Raw genomic sequence first — 25,938 nt, 5'->3', positions numbered from 1 at the left:
CTCCTCCAATAAAAACGTAAATTGTCACATTTTCCCTATTTTACCCCAAAAAGTGTAAAAAAAAAAAAAAAAAAAACTAAACTAAAAAAAAATAATAAATGTTAATATACATATTTGGTATCACCGTGTGTGTAAATATCCCAACTATTAAAATAAAATGTTAATGATACCGTACGGTGAACGGCGTGAACATAAAGAAAAAACCTTTTATTCCCCAAAAAATTTATAAAAAATGTATTAAAAGTTTTATATAAGCAAATATGGTATCAATATAAAGTACAGGTCACGGTGCAAAATATTAGCCTTTATACCATCGCTTATACGGAAAAATGAAAAAGTTATAGGTCTTCAAAATAGGGGGGTTTTAAACGTACTAATTTGGTTAAACAGTTTGCGATTTTTTTTTTTTTAAAGGGGTTCTCCGGTGCTTACACATCTTTTCCCCTATCCAAAGGATAGGGGATAAGATGCCTGATTGCGGGAGTCCCGCCGCTGGGGACCCCCGGGATCATGCACGTGGCACCCCGTTTGTAATCAGTCCCCGAAGCTTCGGGACTGATTACAGACGACGACCGGGCCGGCGGCGTGTGACGTCACGCTCCGCCCCTCAATGCAAGCCTACGGGAGAGGGCTCCCATAGGCTTGCATTGAGGGGCGGAGCATGATGTCACACGGGGGAGGAGGCGTGACATCACACGCCGCCGGCCCGGTGGTCGCCTGTAATCAGTCCTGGAGCGAACGGGGACTGATTACAAACGGGGTGCCCCAGCGGCGGGACTCCCGCGATCAGGCATCTTATCCCCTATCCTTCGGATAGGGGAAAAGATGTGTAAGCACCAGAGAACCCTTTAAGTGCAACAGTCATAGAAAAGCATGTTATCATGGGTAACATTTTAATCGTATTGACCCAAAGAATAAAGAACACATGTCATTTTTACCGTAAATTGTACGGCGTGAAAATGAAACCTTCCAAAATTAGCAAAATTGCGGTTTTCTTTTTAATTTCCCCACACAAATAGTATTTTTTTTGGTTGTACCATAAATTTTATAGTAAAGTGAGTGATTGCATTACAACGGACAACTGGTCGCGCAAAAAACAAGCCCTCATACTAGTCTGTGGATAAAAGTGTTATGCTTTTTTTGAAGGCGAGGAGGAAAAAACGAAATACGGGCTGAGTCCTTAAGGGGTTAAAATAATTTTTTGTTTTTGTTGGATCTGACGGGTACACTTTAAGAGACGTTTACTGCATATCAATAGGATTTTGTGCTCCCCTCTTCTTTGTAGTTTGAGAGTTGTAAATTCCTGTTCAATTCCCCAAAAAATATAAAATCTTGTTTTTTCTGAAGATGCTTGATAAGATATGGTACTCTGATGCTTCTTTGAATCATGGTTTAGAAGGTTGAAAAAACTTATAAACTTCCCTATTATTGTGTCCCTACTGTGTTGATCCAATAGAACACAAAAGGAAAAAAAAAGCATGAGGCTGAGGCAAATTGCCCCATACCAGTGCGAAAATTCCTTCCCAACTCCAGTATGGCCATCAGAATAAATCCCTGGATCTACATTATGTCCCTATATAAAAAAAAAAAAAAAAAATACCTCAGAGTCTTCCCTGAGGAAGTTGCCTTGAGCAACGGTCTGGTGGAGCACGGATTGATCTACATCTTCTTACCCGTATGCATTTACGGTATTTGCCAATCAGACACAGGGTCCTTTTCTTTTATTAGGATGCACTTTATACTCACTCTGCTAGTATCTGCCTAGATGTTATCCCAGTCATTCATTTCATGGTCTATTCTGTATTTTCAGGTAGTCAGGGGATACTTTATAGGGATTGGCCGATTATCGGTATGGCCGATATTATCGGCCGATAACCACGATTACCTTGCCGATAATGCCCCGCCCCCTGCACCGCCCCCACCGCAACGCCCGCTTTAAATCAATGATCTGCAGCGGTGTCGCGGGGGGATAAATAGCCGATAACTTATACCGGAATATCGGTATAAGTTATCGGCTATCGGTTCTAACCTCCACCGATTATCGGTATCGGCCCTAAAAAACGATATCGGTCAATCCCTAATACTTTAGCATTGTTTTTGTGCAATATCTGTTTTATACAGTGGTCCCTCAACATACGATGGTAATCCGTTCCAAATGGACCATCGTTTGTTGAAACCATCGCATGTTGAGGGATCCGTGCAATGTAAAGTATAGGACAGTGGTCTACAACCTGCGGACCTCCAGATGTTGCAAAACTACAACACCCAGCATGCCCGGACAGCCAACGGCTGTCCGGGCATGCTGGGTGTTGTAGTTTTGCAACATCTGGAGGTCCGCAGGTTGTAGACCACTGTTAGAGGAAGTTGTACTCACCTGTCCCCGCCGCTCCGGACCATCACTGCTGCCCGGAATGTCGCCCTCCATCGCTGTCGCCGCGTCCCCGAGGTGTCCCCAACGCTCCGTTAAGGCCTCTTCTTCCCCGGCATCCGCGCTCTCCGTCGCCGCCATCACGTCGCTACGCATGCCGCTCCTATTGGATGACGGGACGGCGTGCGCAGCGACGTGATGACGTCAATGGAGAGCGCCGACGGTGCAGAGGATCCCGAAGAGGACACGCCGGAGCCCCGAGGACAGGTAAGTGATCGTTAGCAAAGGGCACGGGGCACCGTAAACTGCTTCAGCTGCTGCCGGATAGCCGTTTATGCGATGGCCCCGACATACAAAAGCATCGTATGTTGATGCTGCCTTCAACATGCGATGGACTCTGAGAGGCCATCGCATGTTGAAATTGTCGTATGTCGGGGCCATCATAGGTCGGGAGGTCACTGTATACATGTTATTGTACCCTGTCCCGTGGCCATTTGATTTATTTATTTCATAGTATATATCAGTGCTCCAGGAGGGAGAGTGTCTGGCCCCCTCCAGTGTTTGTCATGGGGTTCCTTTTACAGGACATCTTTTAGTGTGGCTTTATCTTGTTTTTTTGTATGTGAGGGCTTTTCAATAAACTTTACTTGTTTGTATCATTTATGATTCAAGATATTATTTCTTTTTGGGTGTGCATATAAGTTACAGTGGTGGCCTCTTTCTTTGCTTTGTATATTTGTGTTTTGCCCACTGTGTGCACTCCAGATTTTGTACACATTTAGTGGAGCCCCCCCCCCCCCCCCCCCCCATCTGCATAGTTCTAAAAATATTGGGCAGGCTAGATCGGCCAAATGGTTCTTATCTACCAATACATTCTGGGGGGTATTTATCAATTTTGCCTGTTGACAGTTTCTTTTTACCCTTTTTTTTTCACTTTGGTTTTCGTGGACATGCACCAAATTTATCATTTGGTGCAAGTTGTTAGTAATTTTGCTGCAAATGTTGAAATCAGCTGTTCACAGCGCCTTTTACACAGAACTTACCACCACAGAGGACGCGTATTTTACCCTGTAGAGCGTATTTTACCCTGTAGAGCGTATTTTACCCTGTAGAGCAGCCATTTTGGAGTCCCTCCTGCAGTATATCAGCAAGCAACATGAGTTATTTTCTTTTGTGGGGTTTATAGCCACCATGTGAAATGGATTTTATTTTCAACTTGGGTAGTTTTTTTTCGTTTTGTTAAGTGCAGTGGTCTTCAACCTGCGGACCTCCAGATGTTGCAAAACTACAATTCCCAGCCGTTGGCTGTCCGGGCATGCTGGGAGTTGTAGTTTTGCGTCATCTGGAGGTCCGCAGGTTGGAGACCACTGCTTAGTGCTTACCTTTCCTGACCCTGTGTGGCCATGTCCAGTGCTGGCTCAACAGAGGGTGAAGGTTCCTCAGAGACAACTATGTCGCAGGATAGTATTGAGCAGCCCTGGAGGCGTCGCTGCTTTCACCCCAAAAAATTTTTTGTGTATTTTGACGCCTTTACATTTTCTGACATTGCTAAGTGTGTTTTCCATGTGTAAAATTTATTGGCGGGGATTTGCGCCAAAAAAACAAACTGATTTGCGCCAAAATTGCTCCAAATATCGATTGGCGCAAATGATGAATTACTGACTAAAGTTGAAATCACACACAGGACCGTGTGATTTTGAGAAAGTTGTAAAAATGACAGTGGAAAAGATGCGCCAAACTTTGGCGCAAAAAGACACTGCGCAAAAGTATTGCGCCAAAGTTACGTCAAAAACCCACATCAATCCTTTGATAACTACCCCCTCTATGTTTTCTGAAAACTACAATGGAGATTCTCTTGTGTGCTGTGCTACAACGTTGTCTGCCCTTCTCTGGAGTGCAAAACAAGGGACACCCAAGTGGTAAACTCAGAAGTGGAACCACGTTTGGCAAATATTGTAACAGATCACATGAGAATACCATTATGTTTTATTGGGGCTTTTGGGAATAATGCAATCTGACATTGTGGCCCTTTGACCAGAAAAGGTGGTTACAAAAAAGTAAGGGCCCATTAACTTCAACCTATATATCATTACTGTGTCTCTACTGTATTAATTCAGAGGAAGGCAAAAAATCCTTATAAGGGTTCGTTCACACGTACAGGATCTGCTGCATATTTTGTGCAGCTGATTTTGCTACCTATTAACTTCAATGGGTAGCAGATAGGGATCGACCGATTATCGGTTTGGCCGATATTATCGGCCGATAATCACGATTTTGGCCATTATCGGTATCGGCAATTACCTTGCCGATAATGCCCCGCACCCCCCGACCCGCCGCACCGTGCCGCCTCGCACCCCCCCACCGCACCGCCCCGGCCCCATTGCCTACCCCATCCCCGGTTTTATAATTACCTGTTCCTGGGGTCCAGACGACTTCTGGCTCCTGCTGCGTCCTGCGTTACGCTGTGCGCTGTGACGTGACGTCACAGTCAGTGCGCACAGTGACAGCTCAGGAGGACGCCACCGGAGCCAGATGCAGAGTGGGCCCCGGGAACAGGTAACAGGTAGCGCGGAGCGGTGGGGGGGGGGGGGGTCGCAGTCGGTGATTGGACTCAGGACCCCCGGACAGGCAGGGGGAGAGAAGCGGGTGGCGGCGGCAGCCTATGGCACCGCAAAACCCACTGCAGTTCATTGATTTAAAGCGCCCGCTTTAAATCAATGATCTGCAGCAGTGTCGCGGGGGGATAAATAGCCGATAATTTATACCGATATTCCGGTAAGAGTTATCGGATATCGGCCCTAACCTCCACCGATTATCGGTATCGGCCCTAAAAAAAACCCGATATCGGTCGATCCCTAGTAGCAGAATCAGCTGCACAAAATATGCAGCAGATCCTGTACGTGTGAGCGCACCCTAAGGGTAGGGTAACATACGCTACAGTGTACCTCCAGCTCTGCCTGCTTATAGCTGCAATATAGAAATATAAGTTCATTGTGATCATCAGTGCACAATAAAAGCCAACCCATCCCCTGCAGTTCCTCTGAACCTATGGTTTTGGTAGTTTGATTCAGTAGAACTGCAAACGTGGGTACAAAAAAAAGCAGTGTATATGAGGTCTAGTATTTGCATGATTGTTACAAACTAGGGAAAATATTATGCAAGTGCCCTGTCATTAGTTTATTTTTACAGTAATGAATTAAAGATTGAAATGTTATAAAATATTTTACCAAGAGGTGAGTATAGGCCTTTACTAAGCGGTGAGTACAGTTCTATTTTAGTCTAACCACTAGATGTCGCTATAATACCTTTTTTCTTTCTCTAAAGCTTCCTAGACCCCAACAATCTTTGACATCTCCTTGGTCCCTCGGTTTGTTTCCCAACCAATTTCAAACTGCTTTATTATCTTTATCTTACACTTTGTTAATATATTGCAATACCATATGTATCATCAAATATTTTGTATTTATTTTTTAGTTTCTATTTTTAACATTGGATATGTGAATACAGTTTTTAAGCCAGTGTTAAAGGGGTATTCCAGGAAAAAACTTTTTTTTTATATATATATATATATATATATATATATATATATATATATATATATATATATATATATATATCAACTGGCTCCAGAAAGTTAAACAGATTTGTAAATTACTTCTATTAAAAAATCTTAATCCTTTCAATAATTATCAGCTGCTGAAGCTGAATTGTTGTTTTCTGTCTGGCAACAGTGCTCTCTGCTGACATCTCTGCTTGTCTCTGGAACTGCAGTAGTAGAGGTTTGCTATGGGGGATTTGCTTCTAAACTGGGTGGTTCCCGAGACACGTGTCATCAGAGAGCACTTAGACAGAAAAGAACAACTCAACTTCAGCAGCTCATAAGTACTGTAAGGATTAAGATTTTTTAATAGAAGTAATTTACAAATCTGTTGAACTTTCTGGAGCCAGTTGATATATAGAAAAAAGTTTTTTTCCTGGATAACCCATTTAACCCCTTAAGGACTCTACCCATTTTGGCCTCAAGGACTCAGACAATTTAATTTTTACGTTTTCATTTTTTCCTCCTCGCCTTCTAAAAATCATAACTCTTTTATATTTTCATCCACAGACTAGTATGAGGGCTTGTTTTTTGCGCGACCAGTTGTCCTTTGTAATGACATAACTCATTATATCATAAAATGTATGGCACAACCAAAAAACGCTATTTTTGTGGGGAAATTAAAAAGAAAAATGCAATTTTGCTAATTTTGGAAGGTTTTGTTTTCACGCCGTACAATTTTCGGTAAAAATGACGTGTGTTCTTTATTCTGAGGGTCAATACGATTAAAATGATACCCATTATTACATACTTTTATATTATTGTTGCACTTAAAAAAATCACAAACTTTTTAACCAAATTAGTACGTTTATAATCCCTTTATTTTGATGACCTCTATCTTTTTTATTTTTCCGTAGAAGCGGCAGTATGAGGGCTCATTTTTTGCGCCATGATCTGTACTTTTTTTTTTATACCATATTTGCATATAAAAAACTTTTAATACATTTTTTATAATTTTTTTTTATAAAATGTATTAAAAAAGTAGCAATTTTGGACTTTTTTTTTTACGTTCACGCCGTTCACCATACGGGATCATTAACATTTTATTTTAATAGTTCGGACATTTACGCACGCGGCGATACCAAATATGTCTATAAAATTTATTTTTTACGCTTTTTGGGGGTAAAATAGGAAAAAACAGACGTTTTACTTTTTTATTGGGGAGGGGATTTTTCACTTTTTTTTTTTTTTACTTTTACATTTTTTTTACATTTTATTTTTTACACTTGAATAGTTCCCATAGGGGACTATTCATAGCAATACCATGATTGCTAATACTGATCTGTTCTATGTATAGGACATAGAACAGAACAGATCAGTGTTATCGGCTATCTTCTGTTCTGGTCTGCTCGATCTCAGACCAGAGCAGAAGACGCCGGGAGCCGGACGGAGGAAGGTGAGGGGACCTCCGTGCGGCGTTCTGAATGATCGGATCCCCGCAGCAGCGCTGCGGGCGATCCAATCGTTCATTTAAATCGCGCACTGCCGCAGATGTCGGGATCTGTATTGATCCCGGCACCTGAGGGGTTAATGGCGGACGCCCGCGAGATCAGCCGCGCATGACACGGGCATCACTCCGATGCCCGCGGTTATGCACAGGACGTAAATGTACGTCCTGGTGCGTTAAGTACCACCGCACCAGGACGTACATTTACGTCCTGCGTCCTTAAGGGGTTAAAGACACAGTCCAGAGAAATTTTTTACATTCAATACTGTCCAGGGTGTTAAACTGATACCTTGTCGCGCTGCTCTGGTGGTGCCAGGTCCCCACTGTCTGCACTTCCTGGCCTCCATCCCAACTTATAGATATTGTCACAGTGGTCACCTGTCTCAGCCAGTGATTGGCTTAGTGGGCATTACATATGTTTTTAAAGTAAAAAAGTTCTCTGTAAGACCTTTTTTAAAGTTAAAGTTCCAGAAAATCATTGCCGGATTCACAGCTCCATTCATTCAGAACGGAATAAATAAATCATGTTTTATTATTATGTTGTATGTAATTTTGCCTTTTATTCCCCAATTCGATTTTTTTTTCAACAGCTTTTTAGTCAACTCTGGTTTTTATGTTTTTATTTTGTTGCTAATCTCACTCAAACCACCAAGCCCCCCACCCCGTTCCCAAGGTATAGACCAGGGGTTCTCAAACTTTTTAAACAGGGGGCCAGTTCACGGTCCCTCAGACCGTTGGAGGGCCGGAGTTAAAAAAAATAAAATAAAAAATAAAAAACTATGAACAAATTCCTATGCACACTGCATATATCTTATTTTGAAGTGAAGAAACAAAACGGGAATAAATACAATATTTAAAATGAAGAACAAGTAAAGTTAAATCAACAAACTTACCAGTATTTCAATGGGAACTGGGTAGTTCCCCCACATTAGGTGCAGTATAGTTCCCCCTACATTAGGTGCAGTATAGTCCCCCAACATTAGGTGCCATATAGTCCCCCCATTAGGCTGACATTATGTTTCCCCACATTAGTTGCAATATAGTCCCCCACATTAGGCTGGCAGTATAGTTCCCCCCACATTAGGTGCAATATAGTCCCCCACATTAGGCTGGCAGTATGTTCCCCCACAATAGGTGCAATATAGCCCCACATTAGGCTGGCAGTATAGTTCCCCCACAATAGGTGCAATATAGTCCCCCACATTAGGTGCAATATAGTCCCCCACATTAGGCTGGCAGTATAGTTCTCCCACAATAGGTGCAATATAGTCCCCCACATTAGGCTGGCAGTATAGTTCCCCCCCCCCCCCCACATTAGGTGCAATATAGTCCTCCACATTAGGCTGGCAGTCAAGTTCCCCCACATTAGGTGCAATATAGTCCCCCACATTAGGCTGGCAGTATGTTCCCCCATATTAGGTGCAATATAGTCCCCCACATTAGGCTGGCAGTCAAGTTCCCCCACATTAGGTGCAATATAGTCCCCCACATTAGGCTGGCAGTATGTTCCCCCATATTAGGTGCAATAAAGTCCCCCACATTAGGCTGGCAGTATGTTCCCCCACAATAGGTGCAATATAGCCCCCACATTAGGCTGGCAGTATAGTTCCCCCACAATAGGTGCAATATAGTCCCCCACATTAGGTGCAATATAGTCCCCCATATTAGGCTGGCAGTATAGTCCCCCCACATTAGGTGCAATATAGTCCCCCACATTAGGCTGGCAGTATAGCTCCCCCACATTAGGTGCAATATAGTCCCCCACATTAGGCTGGCAGTATGTTCCCCCACATTAGGTGCAATATAGTCCCCCACATTAAGCTGGCATTATGTTCCCCCACATTAGGTGCAATATAGTCCCCCACATTAGGTTGGCAGTATAGTCCCCCACATTAGGTGCAATACAGTCCCCCAAATTACGTTGGCAGTATAGCTCCCCAAATTACGTTGGCAGGATGTTCCCCCACAGGCATACAGCCTCCAGCGATACAGTATGGCTGGAGGCTGTATGCCTGTGTACTGCCCCATTTCAGTGTTCTGAGCAGGCCCGGAGGATCGGTGGTCAGAACACCGAAGGGACGTGCCTCCAGCGCTCGTCCTTGCTTCTTCTCTGCTTCTCCGCTCCTCCGCTCGGTTGCCATGGGCGCACGCATGGGATGTCAGTGACGTTGCTGCGTGCGCCTGTTCCCGGCGGTCCCCGCGTTTTTAAAGTAAATGCGGGCCGCAGGGACCTAACAGAGAACACATGGATGTCCTGAGTCAAAAACGCCCTGCGGGCCGGGTAAATGCGCTCCGCGGGCCGTAGTTTGAGGACCCCTGGTTAAATTTGGTGGTTGATCTGTATTTCTCAGAGCAAAATCATTTACACCTACAGAGTTAATTTTATCTTATGTGATGCTGATTTCTAGATAATGCCAAAAACTTAGATCAATAAGGATTTACCACTGATCCTTGGAAGCTCCCCCATCCCCTATAGCAGTGGTCTTCAACCTGGGGACCTCCAGGTGTTGCAAAACTACAACTCCCAGCATGCCCGGACAGCAAGGCTGTCCGGGCATGCTGGGAGTTGTAGTTTTGCAACATCTGGAGGTCCCCAGGTTGAAGACCACTGCCCTATAGGCTGTAGTTGCACTTTTTATTAAAGTGTTGTCTGACCAGCAACACTTTCCCCCATGATTATACGCTTATCGTATGGATAAGGAAGTATCTGACCACTGGTACCCCTGAGATCTTGAGAACGAAGAAACTGTTGAAATGAAGAGAAAGTCATACATGCTCACTGCTGCTCCATCCATTGGCTCTGGAGGTTACAAAATATTCCTGAGATAGCAGGGTATCTCCAGCAATCCCTTTGACAATGAACAGAGTAGCAGTGTATGTGCATAACTTTCCATCAATTACCACAAAATACTTTAGGGCCCCCCATTGTCAGGATTGTGGGGGAGGTCCTAGCTGTGATTAAGGGAAACGTTTTTGTGGGACAACCCCTTTAAAATCAATGAGACAAACATGATTGGTGGTTATGCTATACAAATACAAAAAACTACATAATATTGGAGTAACAGAACTTCAGTGGGGCCTTTTGATGGTTAACAATTTCACCCACTAGGCTGGGTTCACACTGCATTTTTTCCCTTGTTTATCGTGTATGTAGGAAAAGCTCCTAACATACATGCAAAACGTCTCCATAACAGTCCATTAGTCAGATGAAAGACAAAAGAATGCCCTTTAACCTGGCATATGTTAGTATTTTGCAGAAAACATTTCCACCATAGGCATCCTTTTAACAGTTATGTTTTAGGATTTTTCATAGCTTTTCTTGAGTGGCTCAGGGTATGTCCACGTGATTATTCAGGGGGAAGTGCAGATGAACCACCAAATTTAAAAGTCTATACCTTGGGAATGGGGGTGGGGGGGGGGCTTGGTGGTTTGGGTATATATATATATACTAGCGGAGTATCGGCGTTGCCCGTTTTCTACTTCCTAATCCTTGTTGGGGAGGAAAATAAACAAAGGAGGAAGCTTTTGACTTCATATCCCGTCCTCCTATCCCGACCTCCTATCCCGACCTCCTATCCCGACCTCCTATCCCGACCTCCTATCCCGACCTCCTATCCCGACCTCCTATCCCGACCTCCTATCCCGACCTCCTATCCCGACCTCCTATCTCGACCTCCTATCTCAACCTCCTATCCTGATCACCTATGCCGTCCTCCTATCTCGACCTCCTATCCTGACTTCCTATCTCAACCTCCTATGGCGTCCTCCTATCTTGACCTCCTATCCCGACCTCCTTGTTGGGGAGGAAAATAAACAAAGGAGGAAGCTTTTGACTTCATATCCTGTCCTCATATATTGTTGTCATATCCCAACCTCATATCCTGTCCTCCTATCCCGTCATCATATCTCAACCTCCTATCCCGACCTCCTATCTTGACCTCCTATCCCGACCTCCTATCTTGACCTCCTATCCTGATTTCCTATCTCTACCTCCTATCCTGACCTCTTATGCCGTCCTATCTTGACCTCCTATCCCGACCTCCTGTCTCGTCCTCCTGTCTCGTCCTCCTGTCTCGTCCTCCTATCTCGTCCTCCTATCTCGACCTCCTATCCCAACCTCCTATCCCGTCCTCCTATCCCGACCCGTAATATGTGTACCATGTATTGAAATATCTCCAGCCGTACGGAAGTTATGTGGGAACATACATTTCCCATTGATTTGCATGGGACTTTAAACAAAAACCCTGACACTCACAAATGGGGATAGTTAAGGGTTAAATTTACTATCCTATAATTTGAGTGGGCATATAAGTAACATTATCAAAATATCTTCAGCCGTTTGGAAGTTATGCAGTAACATATCTTTCCCATTGACTTGTATGGGAGTTTAAACATAAACCCAGCCCCTGGCCAATGAAGGGTGAGTAAGGCTTAAATGGGTACTCTCATAAAAAAAAAATGTTTTTATTAAAAAGATTATGTTAAAAAAAATGTTTCTAATATATTTTATTTAAAAAAAATCTTTTTTTATGTGTTTTTTTTTTACGTTTGTAATCCTGGCCACTAGGTGTCACCCTATATGGCTCAGGATTACTTTTCCTCCCCTCACGTTCAGCACGTTCGGACCAACGCTGGCCGGGCAGCGTGGCCCAGCGTGGTCCGAAACGCGCGTTCACATGAATGAGGAGAGGGAGATGCAAGGCGGACGGGGATATTTAAATTTCGAGCGACGCACGAGCCGCTCTAGATAAGGTAATTTCATGGGGATTTGGGCAGAAATAAAGACAGGGATAGATGTAGTTAGTGTCAGGGACAGATGGGGAGGGGAATAGGGAAATTTAGTTTAGTGATAGCTACTCTTTAAATCACCTATCCTATGTTTGTTGCTGACATATAAGTAACATGTGTGCCAAGTTTCATGTTAATATCTTTAGCCGTTTGGACGTGATGCTGGATATATATATATCTCACATGTATCCTTACTTGTGTATGGTAGAAGCAATTTACCCCTTTTGCCGAATAAAGTTATGCGCAGATGCGCTAAATTTATCAATCAAGCGCAGTGAGTTTCATAAATTGCGGGCAAATATAGTAATATAAATTATATCTGGATATCACCAGCGCTGGAATGGATTGAATGGAGTATATATCTCTAGCTGCAGCAAAACCAAATCATCACACGTCCCCGTATGTTGTGTTAATACAGAGAGAGAATAGCATACCTGTTTCTGTAGGACAGAAGGATGTTTCAGTACTGACACTTTACTAGGAAACAGGTGTGCAGATTAGTGCTGGAGGTTAGAATGAAGGCTTGATTGATCTGAATTAAACGTACAAGAAAGTGGATGGTTGTTAATGGATGGTCTATAAGCTGTGAATCAAAACCCAAAGACTTGCATTGAGGGGGCGGGTCATGATGTCACACGGGGGCGGAGTCGTGATGTCACAATACTCCGGCCCCGTGGTCGTCACGCTGCACACTCGGAGCCTTCAGAGCTGCGTAAAGCTTGCAAAGTTGGGTGCTGAATGACAGATTGCGGGTGTACCCAGCGGCGGGACCCCCGCGATCAGACATCTTAACCACTATCCTTTGGATAGGGGATAAGATGTATTGGGGCCGGAGTACCCCTTTAATCATCTCTACATTTAAACATCTCTCTTCTTAAAGGGGTTATCCAGGAAAAAACTTTTTTTTATATATCAACTGGCTCCAGAAAGTTAAATTACTTCTATTAAAAAATCTTAATCCTTTCAGTAATTATGAGCTTCTGAAGTTAAGGTTGTTCTTTTCTGTCTAAGTGATCTCTGATGACACGTGTCTCTGATGACACGTGTCTCAGTTTAGATGCAAATCCCCATAGCAAACCTCTTCTAAACTGGGCGTTTCCCGAGACACGCGTGCCCCCGTGTGACATCATGACCCGCCCCCTCAATGCAAGTCTTTGGGTTTTGATTCACAGCTTAGACTTCTTATTAGTGTTCTATAATGTCCCCCATGCTGCTACTCCTTTTTAGGGTGTATGGAGACAGAAAAGAGAAGAATCATTTTCCATGTGTGTGTAGTGTATGGTAGTCATCGTAGAGGTTAGGCTTCACCCACTAGCTCGGGGACATGTGAAAGTCTGATATAAAGCCTGCAGAGCAAAAATCTATTGAAAAATACCATACATAAATGATACACTGGCCAGAAAGGGTGTTACTTCTCATGTTTTGGAAGACATCAGAGGGCTTCAAAGTATAGCAGCTATTTTCCAATTTTTCACAACATTATTAAAATCGAAATTTTTCAGGGACCAGTTCAGTTTTGAAGTAGATTTGAAGGGCTTTCAATTAGAAATACCCCATAAATGACCCCATTATAAAAACTGCACCCCTCAAAGTATTCAAAATGACATTCAAAAGGTTTGTTAACCCTTTGGGTGTTTCACAGGAATAGCAGCAAATTCAAGAAGAGGAGAAAATTCAAAATCTTCATTTTTTGTCATGTTCTTGTAGACCCAGTTATTGAATTTTTACAAGGGGTAAAAGGAGAGAAATCTTCCTAAAATGTGTAACCCAATTTCTCTTGAGTAAGGAAATACCTCATGTGGATTTCAAGTGTTCTGTGGGTGCACTAGAGGGCTCAGAAGGGAAGGAGTGACAGTGGGAATTTGGAGAGTGAGTTTTTCTGAAATGGTTTTTGGGGGGCATGTCACATTTAAGAAGCCCCTATGGTGCCAGAACAGCAAAGAAAAAAAAAAAAAAAAACTCATGGCATGCTATTTTGGAAACTACACCCCTCAAAGAATGTAACAAGGGGTACAGTGAGCCTTAACACCTCACATGTGCTTGACGACTTTTTGTTTGTAAATAAAAACATTTTTGTTTTTTTCGCTAAAATGCTGTTTTTTTTCCCCCAATTTTTACAAGGGGTGATAGGAGAAAATGACCCCCATAATTTATAACCCCATTTCTTCTGAGTATGGAAATACCCCATGTGTGGACATCAAGGGCTCTGCTGGCTCTCTACAATGCTCAGAAGAGGAGGAGCCATTGAGCTTTTGGAAAGATAATTTGTTTGGAATGGAAGTCAGGGGCCATGTGCGTTTACAAAGCCCCCCGTGGTGCCAGAACAGTGGACCCCCCCACATGTGACCCCATTTTGGAAACTACACCCCTCACAGAATTTAATAAGGGGTGCAGTGAGTATTTACACCCCACCGGCGTTTGACAGATCTTTTGAACATTGGGCTGTGCAAATGAAAAATTACATTACATGTGGGTATTAACTTTTTTGGGTTTATGTCAGAACCGCTGTAAAATCAGCCACCCCTGTGCACATTGCCAATTTGGGCCTCAAATGTACATAGCGCGCTCTCACTTCTGAGCCTTGTTGTGTGCCCACAGAGCATTTTATGCCCACATATGGGGTATTTCCGTACTCAGGAGGAATTGCATTACAAATTTCGGGGGTCTTTTTTTCCTTTTACAGCTTGTGAAAATTAAAAGTATGGGGCACCACCAGCATGTTAGTGTAAAAAATTTAATTTTTTTACACTAACATGCTGGTGTAGACCCCACAATTTTTCCTTTTCATAAGGGGTAAAAGGAGAAAAAGCCCCCCAAAATTTGTAGTGCAATTTCTCCTGAGTACGAAAATACCCCATATGTGGGACTAAACTGTTTCTTTGAAAAACGAAAGGGCTCCGAAGTGAGAGAGCGCCATGCGCATTTGAGGACTAGATTAGGGATTGCATAGGGGTGGACATAGGGGTATTCTACGCCAGTGATTCCCAAACGGTGCCTCCAGCTGTTGCTAAACTCCCTGCATGCCTGGACAGTCAGTGGCTGTCCGGAAATGCTGGGACTTGTTGTTTTGCAACCCTGTACCCTGTACATTCACATGGGGGCAAACCTCCAGCTGTTTCAAAACCACAACTCCTAGCATGTACTGACAGACCGTGCATGTTGGGAGTTGTACTTTTGCAACAGCTGGAGGCACACTGGTTGGAAAACCTTCGGTTAGGTTCTGTTACCCAACTCAGTATTTTCCAGCCAGTGTGCCTCCAGCTGTTGCAAAACTACAACTCCCAGCATGTATTGATCGTCGAAGGACATGCTGGGAGATGTAGTTATGCGACAGCTGGAGAAATGCAACTACACCTCCCAGCATGCTGAGACAGCTGTTTGCTGTTTGGGCATGCTGGGATTTGCAGTTTTGTAACATCTGGAGGGCTACAGTTAAGAGACCACTGCACAGTGATCTCCAAACTGTAGCCCTCCAGCTGTTCCAAAACTGCAAATCCCAGCATGTCCACACAGCAAAGAGCTGTCTGGGCATGCTAGGAGTTGTAGTTTTGCAAGATCTGTAGGGCTACAGTTTAGAGACCACTGTATAGATGTCTCAAACTGTAGCCCTCCAGATGTTGCTAGGAAACTCTCCGGCTTCTGTGGGATCCAGGGAGCCACATCGCCATCCTCTGCTGCCGCTGATCACCGCCGCCGTTCGCTGCCCACTGCCGCCGCTGATGGGTAAGTGGACCTTCGGCCCCGATCCTCCTCGGTTTCCCCATTCTGACCCGCCTATTGTGGGTGGGCAGAATGGGGAAACCGAAAGTTAACCCGCCCCCGATCTGCTATTGGTCGTCGCTTCTAGATGACCAATAGCAGGGATAGGAGGGGTAGCACCCCTGCCACCTCACTCCTATACCTTCAGGGGGATCGTGGGTGTCTTGGACAACCACGATCCCCCTTATTTTCTCGGTCACAGGAGACCTGTATGACCCGGAATTGCCACTAATCGCCGGTGTGAATTCATTCATTGCGCGGGGTGCCTGCTGATCATTTCGATGCACGGCGGGGACCGAAATTCCCACAAGCGTACAGGTTCCTTAAGTGCCAGGGTGTCAGGATGTACCCGTACACCCTGGGTCCTTAACAGGTTATGGTTAAAATCAGCCAAAGCGTAAAAGGGTACTCCCCTGGAAAACTTTTTTGTTTTTGTTTTTTTAAATCAACTGGTACCAGAAAGTTAAACAGATTTGTACCGTATATACTCGAGTATAAGCCGACCCGAATATAAGCCGAGGCCCCTAATTTCACCCCAAAATCCCAGGAAAAGTTATTGACTCGAGTATAAGCCTAGGGTGGAAAATACATCATCCCCCCTCCTGTCATCATCCAGACCCTCGTCATTAACACCCTCATCATCGTCACCCTGTCATCATCCCCCCTTCATCGTCACCCTGTCATCATCCCCCTTCATCATCACCGCCTGTCATCATCCCCACCTTCATCATCACCGCCTGTCATCATCCCCTTGTCATCATCCCACACCCCCTTCATCATCCCCTTGTCATCATCCCACACCCCCTTCATCATCCCCCTCTCATCATCCCACACCCCCTTCATCATCCCCCTCTCATCATCCCACACCCCCCCTTCATCATCCCCTTGTCATCATCCGACACCCCCCTTCATCATCCCCTTGTCATCATCCCACACACCCCCTTCATCATCACCTTGTCATCATCACCACATGTCATCAGCCCCCCCCCCCCTTCATCATCACCACTTGTCAATGTCTGATACAGTGGTCTTCAACCTGCGGACCTCCAGATGTTTCAAAACTACAACTCCCAGCAAGCCCGGGCAGCCATCGGCTGGGAGTTGTAGTTTTGAAACCTCTGGAGGGCCGCAGGTTGAAGATCACTGCGGCCTTCGACATCATCCAGACCCCCCACCCCCCTTTAGTTTTGTACTCGCCTCCGCTTGGCGGGACGTTAGGGTGTGCTGGTCCGATGCTGCAGGACTGTCCGGTGGGGAGGTCGTCCGGCGGAATAGTCGTTCCCGGCTGTCCATCTACATCGGGGGGCTTCTTCTCCGCGCTTCGGGCCCGGAATAGAGGTGTTGCCTTGACGACGACGCAAAGAGACGTTGCTAATGAACGTCCCTGTGCGTCGTCGTCAAGGCAACGTGACTATTTCGGGGCCGGGCCCAAAGCGCTGGAGAAGAGGCCCCCCCGGTGAAGATGGACAGCCCGGAACGACTATCCCATCGGACGGTCCTGCAGCACCGGACCAGCGCACCCTAACGTCCCGCCGAGCGGAGGTGAGTACAAAACTAAAGGGGGGTGGGGGGTCCGGATGATGTCGAAGGCCGCAGTGGTCTTCAACCTGCGGACCTCCAGAGGTTTCAAAACTACAACTCCCAGCAAGCCCGGACAGCCGATGGCTGCCTGGGTTTGCTGGGAGTTGTAGTTTTGAAACATCTGGAGGTCCGCAGGTTGAAGACCACTGAGGGCGGAGAGTTCACTCGAGTATAAGCCGAGGGGGGTGTTTTCAGCACGAAAAATCGTGCTGAAAAACTCGGCTTATACTCGAGTATATACGGTAAATTACTTCTATTTAAAAATCGTAACCCTTCCAGTACTTATCAACTGCTATGTTCCACAGGAAGTGCTTTTCTCTTTGAACTTCCTTTCTGTCTTACCACAGTGCTCTCTGTTGACACCTCTGTCCATTTTAGGAACTGTCCAGAGCAGAATAGGTTTGCTATGGGGATTTGCTTCTACTCCGGAGAGTTTCTAAAAAGGACAGAGGTGTCAGCAGAGAGCACTGTGGTTAGACAGAAAGGAAATTCAAAAAGAACTTCCTCTGGAACATACTGCAGCTGATAAGTACTGGAAGGGTTAATATTTTTAAATAAATATGAGCGTAAGTAATTTACAAATCTGTATAACTTTCTGGCACCAGTTGATTTAAAATGTTTTTTTTTTTTTTTTCCAGTGGAGTACCCCCTTTAAGGATGATGGTCACATCTATGCACAGCCTATTAATTGTGTGGTAAACTTTCTCCAAATGTAAGAGGTGACTAACTAATGAGTACAGCTCCCCATTACTGTGACAACCTGGGACAAGAGGTATATCAGATTGTTCTCTAGGTTTTGGGTGTAATAGTATATTGGGTTTTGAGCCTGACTTAAGGGGGAATACAGTTTCTTAGTTTCTGACATACTACAAATGCGCCTGGTGCAGATTTAGGGGTTGGTGCAAGGAAAGGGGCAGGGTTATGGGGATGTTGAGGCTACAGGTTAATACCCAGATCTGACAGCTATAAGTTAGTGACAGCTGTGAGGTTTTCCTACAACTCAGTGAGTGCACATAGAGGCCTAGTGTAGGGGGCTAATAGGGTGGCCCCAGCATCTTACGCTCAGAGTCATCTTTCTTGACTATGCGGTCTCTGGTGCAGAACCTTGACTGGGTAATTCTGCAGCAGCTATGCCAGGCTGGGTAGGATATCCCCAAGGGGCTGCTTAGTCACTGGCTCTCTGTAAAGACACACACTGTCATCTTACGTAACCAAAGACGTCATGTTTTAGAAGTCATCACCTTTAACCCCTCCCGTTCACGCACAGTGGTATTGGCTCCAGACTTAATCTTACACACACAGCCTAATAGGACCGGCAAGTTCAGCAGCAGGTATCAAAATAGGTTTCTGGACATTTGCACAAGTATTTTAAATGTCCAGTTTTGGAACAGATACCTGTTACAATACTTGTATTGCTATTGGTGCATCACAGGTTCATAGGCTTTCCAAGTAGAGAAAAATTATTTTGTCCTATTTTAGTATATACTGTATTTCTTTAACTATTTCAGTATTTGATCACTCACAAACATTATATTGCTTTCTTGATTATGCTGATTTTGATCGCTCTTATCATGGATGTGAAAATCCTTTCGCCCAACAGCCGGGACATGCAGTTATGGGCCCCGGGCAGGTGCATTTCTCTAACATTTAGCCCTGCTTCTGGCAAGCAGAGCAGGACTGACAACCCGGCAGCACTCGGAGTGTATGGCGCAGGCTTCTGACTCAAGTCCATTCCATTCTTGGCAGCCCCCAGCTGATTGTTGTAGTGGGGGGTGCTGCTAACAACCGGCATGCAGCGATCACTGCAGTGCAATCATGGGCTTGGGGCTTGGGTATTGGACGATTTACTGTGGAGGTAGCCAGAGGGCTTACCTCTTATCCCATGACTGCCATGGATCTGCATCTGCTTGAGCCTGCCTAAAGTTAATGGGTAGCAAAATCAGCTGCACAAAATTATGCAGCAAAAGTATGCAGCAGATCCAGTACGTGTGAACGTACCTTTTATATAGCAAAACCTGGTCATAATCATATGTATAGGGAAATGCCTGTTTGAAAATACAGTGTTGCTTCTCTCCTTTAGGCCTCTCAAAGATAAAAAAAAATGTGACTTATTTTAAGTGAGGTACACACACCAAAACACCTTAGGCTGCTTTCACACTATAAAATTTATCTGTTTTAAAAATCCGTTCAATGTTCCGTTATAAAAAACCTGAAAATCGGCCGTTAAACGGCCATTAGAAAATTCCATTATAGTCTATGGGATTTTTACATTATGCGTTTTAACCCGTTATAGCCCATTATTAATAATGGACATAATTTTATGACAGAAGATAGTAATAAGAGAAATAGTGCATGCACTATTTCTTCCGTTCATTCACCCGTCACAAAATAACGTCTGTAATTAATAACGAGCTATAACGGGTTAAAACGGATAATGTAAAAATCCCATAGACTATAATGAGATTTTCTAACAGACTTATGGGATTTTGTAATGGCCGTTTAACGGACAATTTTTTTGTTTTTTTTATAACGGAACATTGAAATGATCTTTAAAATGGATACATTTTATAATGTGAAAGCAGCCTTACTTGTTTAATGGTCCTCACCCGTATACAGAACTCCATCATGGGGGATATTTATTACTCACGTACTGTAGCTGTAGCATCAATTTTCTCTCATTTATTAAAGGGGTTGTGTGGTTTTACACTTTTAAGAAACCTATCCTGCTCAGGTTGCTGGCATTAAACCAAAAAAAATTAAAATAAAAAATGGACTTGCCTCCTGCCATTCACCTGGTATCCTGCCCTATTGTAGTTCTCTTCCTTGTTGTTAGGGGATGTGGTGTCAGACTGCTGCTCAGCCAATCACTAGCTGAGGCAGGACATCACTGCGGCCAGCGATTAGCTGAGCTGCAGTCTGAGGCATCAACCCTCAGCGACAAGGAAGAGAACCGCAGTTGAGGACAGACCAGGAAAAGAACCTGCTTGTACTGTTGATTATTGCAAAGTTTTTGTTAATGTTACAGTGCCTATTTAAATGTGTAAGTCTCCTTAAGTGCACCAACATGTATATTTGATGTCTAGTTAAATATTTGTATAGTTTGTATATAGCACATAGAAATATGAGAAAAACTGCTTTTCAAATATGTTATCTTAAAATTGCTTCATTACTTTTTATCATTTACATGTAATATTTTTTGTACACTAGGGAAAGCTTCAAATCAATGGGCGTAGAATCATTTACTAAACATGGAAAATGAAGAGATTCCAGAAAACCAGTCTGTTGCAGAAGAAGTAACTATTGTGGAGGAGATAGATGCTGATAGTAACATCACTAACGATGGGCACTTGGATCTTAATCAAAGAGATTCTGGATCAGCAAACAATAAAAGGCCATATCCACAGTCCTGTTGCTCAGTCAGAGATGATTTTGAGAATCCATGTTTGCCAAAAAAAGCAAAGATAGAACCAGAATTGTACTTACCAGAGAAGGAAGTCAGTAAAGAGGATTCCCTATATGCTCAACATTACTTGGATGTTAAGGAAGTGAAAGCTACTGGGACGGCTCAATGTGATCTCAGCCCTAATGAAGCTCAGTCTGTAGGCTGCTCCTCAACACCAACCAACAAAGAAGATCTTAACAATTGCACACCAATAAATGTGGGTGTTAACATTGGGGATCATCCTGCTGAGAGTGTGCCCAGTTCTGCAGCTCAGACAGAAACACCTGTTGATAGCAACTGTTCTAAAAACTGTGATTTCCAATGTACATATAACATTTTTTTACAAGGACATGTTATTAAAGATCATAAAACTAATGAATCTATTGAAGAAAAGAAATTGTGCCAGAAAAAGTGTCTTAAAAAAAGGAAGATTAACATACCTAATCGTCGACGCGAAAAGTCAGAACCTACTGTTAAAATATCAGAAACCCATGATGTCTTGAGTCAAGATAATGAACTATTAAATAGAAATAATACATGGAACTTACAAACAGAATTAACATCCTCTACCATCGAAGATAAACTAGACCATTGTGCATCTTCATTGGATAGTAGTGAAAAAAATCCAGAAGACTGGTCTAGGTCAGGGAAGCCAGAGACAAAAAAGAATGTAAAATGTCTCTCAAAGACCATTAGCCAGATAATAGTCAGACGGAGGAATGATCGAAAAAAACAAGAGAGACGATGCTTGTTTAGACGAAAACATAGTTTTGGACAATTAAAGAGACATATTCAGTTAATAAGTAATAAAGATAAACTTGAAGATTCCCCTGTGTGTTTAAAAGAAAATGTAAATCCTCCTGTGAAAACATTCCTTGAAAAATCTGCAGAGACACCATACTTGACAAGTAAAAGTGTAACTCATATGGATGTCGTTTATGACGTTGAAAGTGAAAGCACTTTACCTCCTGCTGCATTTAAACTAATATGTACTACACAGCTTACAGAACAGTATGCTTGTGTATACTGTAAAACTGTTGCTGGTACCAAAGAAAGCTTCATTCTTCACTTCTGGAAGAGACATGCTAAGCAAATGCAGTTTTATTGTCAGCCATGTGGATACTCGTGTGAGACTCGTGTGGAGTTTGAAAAACACTGCCAATATGACAATCATAAGAATGGTAGTGATTTGTTAAATTGTTACCTCTGTGGGCTAGACTCTTCAAATGAGTCAACCTTCAAAAGGCACATGAAATCCAAGCACAAGATGTATTTTCATTGCAGTGTTTGCAAGGTTTACTTTAAATCAAATGATGACATGTTACACCATGAAACATCAGAGGCACACATCTGGTGGCAGGAAAAAAATTGTGACACTCCTGTTGAGAACTTGGAGGTAAACACAAATCTTACTAAAGAGTGTCTGCCAGAAGTTGAAAGTAGTACTATGCTTCCAACAGTTGAGGTACCAGTAGAAGTTTGTGTAGAAAAAGAGGTAAAAAAAACCCAGTTTCAATGCAAAAAATGTTTCTATAAAACCAGATCATCTACAGTATTGACAAGGCACATCAAACTACGTCATACACATGATTATCACTTTTTATGTAAGGCTTGTAACATATATACAATGTATAAGGAAGGAATGGAGAAACATATTAAAAGGAGCAAACATATTGAAAATGCTAATAAAAACAACATTGGATTGCTTTTTGATGAGTGCATCGAGAGGGTTTCTTTCATTGAGCCTGCTGTTATGTATAAAGAGGGTCCTCAAGATGAGGATTGTGAGGAAGCACAGTCAGATTCTGGATTAATTGCACCTTCCGTAAAAGAATCTTTTTGTTCTGAACATACCCCAAGTCTAGCAGAGCCAATGCATGTAAATGCACCAAAAAGAGGGAGACCAAAGGGAAATCTGTCTATCTCTTGCACTCACTGCGGACTTATAGCATCCAGTGTTACAAATCTTAAAGTGCATATTCGAAGAAAGCATACACATCAGTACAATTATAAATGCAAGGTATGTAATTATGACACCGTAACTAAAGGTGACATGGAGCGCCACTGTATTACCAAAAAGCACAAGAATCGTGTAGAGGAACAGAAACTCAACAAACACAAAACAGAAATTGTGGTTACCACAGATGGAACAGCATTTGAGGCTTCTGTAAAGAAAAAAGGAAACACGTTAGCTCTTTATAAGGAACGTGTTTATGTTGGTACAGGTTCAAAGCTTTTGCCCAGCTCCCAGAAGGACGAGCCTGTCCCTACTGAACCAGTTACCATACAAGTACAAACTTCTCCTCATGAACCTGGAAATGGGCAAAACCTAAGCACTAATATTGAAAATAGACAAAGTATACGTTTTGAATTTGTTGGGGATTCTTTCGAGAGGCACATGAAAAAGAAACACATTAAGGAATTTGAGTATTATTGTAAAGCATGTGATTTCTATGCTCCAACACACAAGGATATGAGCACACATGCATCCTCTGAGTCACATAAAGCCAATCACCAATCTCCTGTTCAGTCTCCATGTACTTTTCCTTCACTTGTGGAGAAAACTGATTGTGACAGACAGGGATTGTCAGGCAATGTTTCTCGTGAAAGTGATGTAGATTTGGATCAGGACCCGCACTGTAATATTGAAAATACAGATCCGTGCCCAGATTTACAGTTAAAGACCAATACTAATGTTGATGTTTCCCAAATTGCAAGTGAGTCTGAACCCACAGAAGATGTTGAAAGTGTGAAAGAGAACTTGGGAAGAAGCAGTACATTAATAGAAAAAGATTCGAAGTGGGAACAGACCAATGCGGTTGCTTTTAGTATACAGGAAAGCCCTGTAACTGAAGTTACTGCTCAAATAAGTTTAGATCATGAAGACTCCAAAGGTAAAGATACATTAACTAATAGTGATGCTGAAAAGATTTCGGAGAGTGAAGTAGTGACTGAGGTTTTATCAGAACCTAGTAGCATTATTAGCACATGTAGTGGTATTCGAAATGAACACAATTTTGATTCTTCAATTGTAAAGCTAAAATTTGTTTGCAATGAATCTGTAAATAGTGATATAACCAGCAAATTTAAGGGCCCTGCACCTAAAATACCTGAGCCACAACTAACAAAAAAGAAGAAAACCAATGGAAGTGCTCATGGAGATGCAAACCGAATACGATGCAATGACTGTGGATTCCTTGCTGATGGCCTTAGTGGATTAAATGTTCATATTTCCATGAAACATCCTGTGAAAGAAAAACATTTTCACTGTTTGCTGTGTGGCAAATCATTTTTTACAGAAAGTAATCTTCATCAGCATTTGGCTAGTATTGGCCACAACAGAAATGAGATGGCCAGTTTTGAAGAACGGCCAGAAGGCGGGGGGACATTTAAATGTGTAAAATGCACAGAACCCTTTGATTCAGAACAGAGCTTATTTATTCATATTAAAGAACAACATGAAGAATTGCTCAGAGAGGTGAACAAATACATAGAGGAGGACACCGAGCAAATAAATAAGGAAAGAGAAGAAAATCAAGGAAATGTGTGCAAGTACTGTGGAAAGATATGCAAAAGCAGTAATTCAATGGCATTTCTTGCCCATGTCCGAACTCATACAGGTAAGGCAACCAGAGACAGATTCAATTTGTCTACTGTTCATAAATGTAATGTTAAAGCCACATTTACAAAGCCAATTAGTCATGCAAAATACAAGAATTGTTATAACCATGTTTAGAGTTGGATTTTTTTCTTTTTTGGCACATGTTTGAGAAAAGCCAAAGTTAGCAGTTTAACATGTCCCAAAATAGCAAATCCATGCATGAACATTTACAGGCTTTCTAAAAAGATAGACCGTTTTAGTATAGATACAGTGGGGGAGATTTATCAAAACCTGTCCAGAGGAAAAGTTGACCAGTTGCCCATAGCAACCAATCAGATCGCTTCTTTCATTTTGCAGAGGCCTTGTTAAAAATGAAAGAAGGGATCTGATTGGTTGCTATGGGCAACTCAGCAACTTTTCCTCTGGACAGGTTTTGATGAATCTCCCTCAGTATATTTTTTTCAAGTGAATGCAGCAAAGAAAAGTGTCTATCTGCTGTGCAGTGGGTTAAAAAGATAGAGAAGAATTGAGCATGTTGGAATCCAGCTGCCTGTTTCTTTAGTTTTTATTGAGTCAAAGGGGACCTTTCATCACTCTTATGCTGCCTGAATCATCAGAGTGGTCCCTGGGAGCTTCTGTTTACCTTGCCACCATTGCCTGATAGTTATTTACCTTCTTGTTACCCAAATATAGAGCTATCTTTCAAATAAGACTGGAAGATGCCGGGCAGGAAGATGCCACTGTTGACCTTCTCGATAACTCATAGTTCAGGCAGCGGGCAGTCAAAGGGATGACTTACATTGTGGTGGTATACATGGAGGGGTTAGGACCAGTCTTCCATATGCCAGTCTTAAGGCAAAAGGGCGCTGAAGATAGATGTGGCAAATGTTTAAGAGTTGTAAACCTCTAAACCCCTTAAGGACACAGCTTATTTTCATTTATGCCTTTTACTTTTTTCCCCTCACCGTTTTAACAACTTAACGACAAAGGGCGTACCTGTATGCCCTTGTGCCACTCCCCTTCTATAATGGGGGTTCAGGAGCTGATAACATGTCTTATCGGGGTGATCCCAGTGGCTATCATCCATTAGGATTCATGGCTAATCCAGGACATAACTGATCGGGGTGATGTCCGGCATTAACCCCCTTAGACGCCGCAATCAAAGTTGAAAATGTAGGGGAAAAAAACATCCCGGCAGCTCAGCAGAGTGAAAATGCGGTATCCAGTTAAGCTGACTGGATGGCGGGAGGGCCCAGGAAGCCTGAGCAGGCTTGAGCAATTGAGCACAGATAACACTGATCAATGCTAGGCTATAGCATAGCATTGAACAGTGTATGCAATCCGAAGACTGCAT

General features: G+C 43.1%; 1 protein-coding gene across 5 annotated transcripts in view; it reads left to right on the top strand.

Moving 5' to 3' along the window:
- Nucleotides 1–25,938, top strand: part of ZNF407 (zinc finger protein 407) — a 598,515-nt gene that overhangs the window by 14,969 nt on the left and 557,608 nt on the right. For 4 of the 5 annotated variants that reach the window (XM_056521427.1, XM_056521429.1, XM_056521428.1 and 1 more), the window contains exon 2: nt 20,749–24,603. In XM_056521427.1, coding sequence (XP_056377402.1) covers nt 20,790–24,603 — 3,814 coding nt within the window. In that variant the 5' untranslated portion in view covers nt 20,749–20,789. Of the gene's footprint in view, nt 1–18,180; nt 18,314–20,748; nt 24,604–25,938 lie in introns of those variants that run through there. The other variant, XM_056521432.1, reaches the window with a different exon arrangement.

Source organism: Hyla sarda, chromosome 5 (assembly GCF_029499605.1).
Source record: "Hyla sarda isolate aHylSar1 chromosome 5, aHylSar1.hap1, whole genome shotgun sequence".
Lineage (NCBI taxonomy): Eukaryota > Metazoa > Chordata > Amphibia > Anura > Hylidae > Hyla > Hyla sarda.
This window is presented reverse-complemented; position numbering and strand designations above follow the sequence as displayed.